The sequence below is a fragment of the Monopterus albus genome, unplaced genomic scaffold (genome assembly GCF_001952655.1).
Source record: "Monopterus albus unplaced genomic scaffold, M_albus_1.0 scaffold18.1, whole genome shotgun sequence".
In the NCBI taxonomy this organism is placed as follows: domain Eukaryota; kingdom Metazoa; phylum Chordata; class Actinopteri; order Synbranchiformes; family Synbranchidae; genus Monopterus; species Monopterus albus.
The window spans coordinates 6710043-6717110 of record NW_018127898.1 but is presented as its reverse complement, the minus strand read 5'-3'; the positions used below and the strand labels follow the sequence as shown (position 1 = coordinate 6717110).

The 7068-nt window shown below is 42.2% G+C and overlaps 1 protein-coding gene across 1 annotated transcript in view; it reads right to left on the bottom strand.

Moving 5' to 3' along the window:
- Positions 1-528: 528 nt before the first annotated feature.
- The window catches only part of LOC109955973 (dysbindin-like), a 10245-nt gene continuing 3705 nt past the window's right edge, over positions 529-7068 (bottom strand). Inside the window, exons 2-4 of the mRNA XM_020592662.1 lie at positions 2635-2787; positions 2408-2551; positions 529-2334 (exon numbers count right to left, since the gene is read on the bottom strand). Of these exons, the coding sequence (XP_020448318.1) occupies positions 2078-2334; positions 2408-2551; positions 2635-2787 (554 nt within the window). The 3' untranslated portion in view covers positions 529-2077. The remainder of the gene's footprint in view (positions 2335-2407; positions 2552-2634; positions 2788-7068) is intronic.

The following is a 7068-nucleotide window of genomic DNA, read 5'->3' as shown; positions in this document are numbered from 1 at the left end:
AAGACTCGCTTGTCCAATACCTTCTGTGACGACTCTGAGCATGTTGAACTTGACAAATAATAAACCTTAAAGACAAAACATGCAGTCCTTAAAGGTCACAATGTGCAAAGAATGTTCAACTCCTAACCCTTGTTTAAGTGTTATAATGTTGTATTGTTGGTGAACCAGTCCCCAACAAGTATATACATATAATGTAATATTACGCTTTGCACTTTGTTTGACCGTAAATGTTTTATATCCTTTGTTCATGCATTAAATACTGTAGGTCAGTTTTACACCAATTAATTGCTGAGTAATAGAAACACTGAAGACACAGGCTTATAACTTTACAAAATATCTTGACCAGTGTGGAAAAATTACATCAACAAAATATGAGTAACTGACTTTTATAGATAAAAAGAAATGTGTCCCATTATTACATAATTTAAGGTAATATTGCACTGTATTTTCCTTCCCCAAATACAGAAAACAAAATGTTCATCTTCAAGTAAAACTGGATATAATCAGAAATTGACATGTGAAATAAAGTAATATTCATTCTGAATTAAACTAACAAGAAGAAAGAGTTGAAGCCATTGCTGCTAATGTACGTACCAGGAGGATAAAGCAGCGCATGATGCAAGTTCAGGATGTCCAGCCCCAAGGGTTCGAGGACTAGCTTTTCTGACATTTGAGCAAGTGAAAACCCTGCCCTATTAACCCTCCCAAGACGCACACACACATACACACAAAATTATAGCAATCGCAGGATAGTGTATGTGTGTGTTTATTCAGTCAGCATTCAAATCTATAATTGTCAAGCACTTCACTGTTTGCTCATGACAGTGAGTGATGCTTGCAGTGATCAGGCTTTTTGAAACACTCCCTTATAAAATATTCACTGACACAATGTGCAGCAGTTACTAAACAACCACCACTCTTGCAAAATGATTAACAGTGTGCTATGAGTCTTCAGTTTTTCTTTCTTGGGATTCAACATACGTTAAGTGGACTTGGCACTCATATTTGTCTGGCTGAGGACTTTTTATGATGCTGCCCTCCAAGCTCTCGTTGTGGCATCATCAAGTTTCCCCTGAAGCATCATTTTTAATTGCAGTCTGGAAGCAGAGAAGCTCTGGTTTACACTCAGGAACAGCAGCATCAAATAACCAGGAGCTGTTTTTGTTGATTCTCTGGAACATGTTAATGCATTTTTTCTCTTGCTTTGCTTAAACAAAAACTCTCGTTAGAGATTCAGAATTAGAGCTAAAAAACTGAGAATGGCAGGACGTTGGTGGTGCTTTAAAAACAGTACATTTAAGATTCAGAAACCTTTATTCCACTCATTGCTTTACAGTCCTGGATGGGTTAATGCTGAACAAAATTCACCATACATCAACTCTGTAGTAAGTCCCATGAGATCAGAAAGTGTCCATCAAAACACACCACAAACAAGAATAAAAACAAGTGAAATCTCCATATTTACTTTACTAGTTACTGGTCCCCAACTCCCTAATATACAGAGAACACAACCTAGAGCAGCCTCAGAAAGTCTTCAGACTCCTTCACTTTTTGCACACTTTATTGTGTTGTAGATTTAACTGAGGCCACTGTGAACTTTGCTTCACCACAATTTCATCGTGGAGGTCTACAGTTCCTTGGACTTCACTGTAAAATGTGAGACTTCATACACAGGTGTGTGCCTTTCTAAATTATGTTCACTCAATTCAGTTTGTCACAGATGGACTCTAGTCAAGTTCTAGACACGTCTCACTGAAAAATGAAGCAAGCAGGATGCACTTGAACGCAGTTTGTAGTGCAACAGCAAAGGGTCTGAAGACAAATTAAAGTTGTCACTTCATTGTATTGGGTGGATATTAATGGGCAAAAATGACGTGCAAAGTGTAAAAACAGTGAAGGGCTCTCAAAACTTGAAGCCATTGTACAGCTCATATATCAAAAGTTTGAAAGCAGTGATTAGAGACAGTTAGTGGAAGACAGTCGCAGTTAGTCCTCTTACAGTAGCTAACATACCAAAGCATGCTCTGTGCCCCCTGGCCCAGGTGTCATCTAGAATCAGTAGTGGGCAGGGTTTGTCCTACGAAGACGATGATAGAATCTGACTTTTCACCTCCTCTCTCTCTGGAGGCACAGCTCTCAGCTTGACTGTGCTGGTGTGTGTTTCCTCAGCATCTGACCCAACAGGGGTCTCCCCTCCATTGGCATTGGTGGCCTGGCTGTCGGAGGACGAATTTGATGATGTGGAGGACACGCGGGACTTGGCATCAAGACCCTCAAGGACATGTCGAAAGAGTCCATTACTGATGATGTCCTCATTGTTGTTGTTTCCTTGGACTGGGTCAGCAAAAAAACATTGTCAGGGATGCAATTTTATTGTTAATATTTGTTTGACTGTCAGTTTTCATACCTGGCAGTGGGGAGGTCAGCGCTCCCTCTTCTCCTCCAGAGCTAAAGAAGACATCCAAAGCCTCCTGGTCAGAAATGTCAATCGGCTCCATCTGATCCAGCAAGTCCACGTTCACCTCCATAGATGAGATGCTGCCAATGGGGGCTGCGGGAGGAGAGGACCAAATAAAATGATGTGCATCTGTATACAAATGTGCTTGTGTTCACAAATGCTAATGTCCAACTCACGTCTCTTGTAGTCTCTGATACAAAGGTGAGCTGAGGAGAGGTAGACGTCCACGTCATGCTGGAATACCTCCTCAAAGAAACGTTGTCTCTCTCTCAGTTTGAGCTGCTGTGCTGCATCCACATCTGGCAGCCTCTGGCCATGCTCACTCTCTGCTGGTAATCACAATGGCGGGACAGCTGTTAGCACCCAGATCAGGTAAACATTTACGCCTGACACGTGGAGTCTCATGGCCAGAGACTACAAGGCTGCATCATACAAATGTATTTCACTGACCGGTTGTTGGGCTGAAGAGGAAAGTGTGCAAATCATTGAAACCACTGTGTGTTGTATGTTGTGATAGATGTTGTAGTTTGAGACCTATATTACAGCCACACAGGGGTCAAATGGAGGTAACCAGAAGGGGGAGACATTTAGCTGTAAGTGACATGTATAAAGAGGTGGATTCCACATGTCTAGACTCTGCTCTGCTCAGAGATGATCTGATATGCCTAATATTAAACATAGCAAGACATAATGAAAGATCGGTTGCATATATCATAAATTAATGTAATGTATTGCTAACAATTTTCCACTGAATGCCCATTACTGTGGATTAAGATTCAACCCAATGACACCCTTGTCTTTCTGATAAAACAAACTGTTGCATTTATCTGCAGACTAATTAAACTGCCCAAAATCCAGAGTGTACCAATCTCTGAATCAGGTCTGATGAACAGATCGATTTGCCAAAGTAAGCTGCCAGGTCTTTTACTATATTAATCTGGTCTGAGATACCATCCGATCCCATTTTCTACCTCATCAGCATCATTGTAATGAAGTGACAGTCCAACGTGTGAGTTGGTGTGGGGTGACCCATGAGAAGACCAATACCACTCATGGTCTCTTAACCTATCTTAGCACAGAGGCTGGAAAAAGAGGGATACTGCTCACCTGGCTTGGTAACAATATCCACCTACTATACCAGCACATCTGAAGCTCACTGACCACAAGTTGATGTTTTTGCACAAATTAAGCAGATTACATAGAATTGTTTTCTGCTTCCCCCAGTCTTTGTGCTAATCTAAGTTATACTAGCCTTACAGACACTATAGAAAAGGATGTCAATCCCATAAGTGTGCAGTGATCAATGGTGCAGTTATTATCTCAACTGGTGCATTTTCATACTATTTCCTTTATCACTGAGAATCTGTGTGTTGCAGTCAGTAGCGCAGTGTCTGAGATTTGAGGAGCTATTACATCCTCCAGGCACAGGCTGGGCTAATTGGATAAGGCTTTGTGGCCGTGTTCTAAACTGGGAGTCAAGTGCGGATTATCTGGCCTGTGTTGAGAGCAGCAGTAACAGCAGGTCTATAAATACACGGGGGGTGATGGAGAGCAGAAAGACATTCTACTCAGGATGTTTACAATAACATGAAAGGATTCCAGGGATTTTCTCCTGTCTCTGACAATAAAGAAAGAAAGAAAGAAAATGTAGAAGTTGCATAAAAGGATCACTGGGTTGCTATCTTCAGAAGGCTTCATCGGCACAGTGCACAGTCACGTCTTTGGTGATGGCAGTGCACAAATCTGTTACTGAAGCTTTGCTCTGCCCTGTGTGACAGACTGGCTCCAGGGCGCAGGGGCCTCACTGGCTCTGGGATCAGTGAAGCAGCCTTGGAGTAAAGAGACTTTAGGGGCAAGTTAAACCCCAGGGCTGATGGGCATACAGGATGTGAGCGTAGACACAACCTGGAAATATAAAGTGAAAAACAAACATCTACAAGTAAAGTGACTTAATACATTGATCATACTATTGTGTGTTTGCTTCACATTAAATTATTTGATGGCATGTCTGAAAGCATAAGTCATTTCCATCACTGCTCTTTTCCAAAAACAGAAAGCAGGTGTCACTACAGGTCCCCGTGCAGGAGACGCAATACTAGTGATTATGCAGCGAACAAGTTTGACAGTGCAGCCAGTCACAGACTACAACTGCTCTTTTCCTAGTGGTGGTACAGTACTGAGATGGCAGTCTGTCTTGTGTCACTCATCTTTATGTATTCTGTTCTGGCAGCATTTCCATCTTTGTGTAGATGTGTATGGTTGGGAATCTGTGATGCACTGTTACACAATCAGACACACTAGGGAGCAGAGCTGACAAAGCAAGATGTCAGTCCCAGTCAGGAGCTTCCCGTTTGACACGTGTGTTTGGATGAAAACAAGCCCTTGTTAGTGCGACCAGCTGAGGACATCATCTCAGACAAAACAATGACCAGCCCCCCTTTTCTTTCAAAAGAAGAGAAAGCAGCCATTAAATAGCATGTTTGTGTTGCAGCAGTCTCCAAGAAAACCATGCTTTTCATTACAGGCTACATTTTAAAGTGCTTATCCTGGAGTTTTTCCCACTGATTGATCACAGCATTGATTGTTTGTACTTAAAGGCTGAGGCCCGTAGAGAGCTAAAGGTTACCTACAGATGCATATCCTCGCATTGATTTTGCTTCTCTATCTAGTTCTGTTTTCCACTGACTCACCTTGATCAATACTGGCTCTGGATGACCCGGGTGACCTCTGATTAGTACAACCACTCACATGGGAAAATCCTCTGTCACAAGTAAAGCAGGGTCCACTGCTGATGACATCACATGCGCGGTCTGTTACAGCCCGGCCACAAGCCTGAATCTAAAGTTTCTTGCCACAAGACGTCAGCCTGTGGTTGCCCAAAGGGGGGGTACAGAAAGACACTGTGAACAACCTGCAGACATGAGCTTGACCTTAAGTTCTTTCCTTTTGTTATTCCTACTTTCTGTTTTATTGCTTTCTCTCTTTCTTTCTGCATATCATTCTGCCTGTTGATATTTTTGTCCAACAATTTGTCTCTGTCCCTGTTTTTTTCTGTCTTCTTTCCTTTTGATCATTTTTACTTGTCCATTGTCTTATTTTCTTCCTTTTTATCTACTTCAGTCTCTCTTTCTCAGTCCTGTTCCAGTGTGTCTCCCTTTCCCTATTTCCGGCTTTTTGTCTCTCTGCCTTTTTTCTGTATTCTTTAACTTTTTCTGTCTTTGTCTGCCTATCTTTATTTCCTTCTTTTTTCCCACTCTTTTCTGTTTTTTCCTTTTTCTGTCTCTTTCTATCTTTTCTGTACTGTTTGTTTATGAGTTTCTTTTTGTGTCTCCCCCTCCATCCTATCTGTCTTCCCTTCTTTCCTCTGAGTGCTTTGGGGTTTAAGGTCATATATTAGGGCTCAGGCCCAGCTGGACATACAGAATGACTAAAACAGACAGAGACAGACAGTGGGGACCGGATGTGTCTGCGTGCCACTCAGATCACCCCCACATAAAGACAAACCCAGATCCTCCACTCAGAGGGCAGAGAGAAGGAGCCCATTCAGAGACGGACAAAAGCAGAAATGTAAGGGAATGGGACTGGCCTGCACTCCATAGACATGATGCCAGTTGGAGGAAATAATTCTGGATGTAGCAGAGTGGGCATTCACATAAACTCAGCCTTTAATTTGCCATACTGAGCCTGCAGTTGTGCTAGTTCACTTTCTGTGAAAACTGTCATGATGACAAAGAGAAACTGCTTCCAGGAGATATAATGCATTATCACTACATGATAATAGAGAAATCACTCAGTGCTCAACTCTCTTCACTTGGACTATATTTGTTTTTTTCTGAGCAGACAGCATTTTCTAATGTAAAAAACCTAAATGCAAAAAATCAGGACACTGTCTGTATCTATTCAGTATCTACATGTCGTGTTTCTTTCCCTGTCACATTTTCTAAGACAAGATTTTGAAAGGTCAGTTTAGAAGCACCAACTGCACAAACAACAGAGACAACGCATTGATCTCCAGGCTAAATGAAGGGGTAGGAGGGCTCGGTGTCGCTCACAGGCTACCATTAGCCCATCACTGCGCTAAATGTAAATGTGAGCTCAGAGGCTGAATCCCCTGTGACTGGGGGAAGAGGGAAGGTCACGGCAGAACAGAGCAGAGAGAACTGCTCCTCCAGATGATCCAGTTGTTGAAGCGGCATAGTCTAAAAACCCTCGGTAAACAACAGTTAAACAGAACCTCCAGGGGAAAACATTGTTTCCGTTTCTGCTTTGACCATAGATAGGTTTACTTAAGTTTGATTCTGCTCAAGTGAGCTTTTTCTCTGAGAAGTGATTTTTGTACAACTGGGACTTGTGAGGACTTCCCTGTTTAAATGACTCCAGTGGTGGGCCAGACTTCCAGCATAACACTGACCTCAGCAGCAAGAGCTGGCTATTAACAGTCTGCAGCTGATCATTAGTGGATCAGTCACTTTGCCAAGTCTGTTGCAGTAATTAAGAGTCTCAATGGTCATGAAGAGTGGTAGAAAAACTGGGAGGCTGCAGGTAGGTGACCTAGCAGAAATGTAGCCATAAAATCTAGTGCTAATTTATCAAAAAAAAAAAACAAAAAC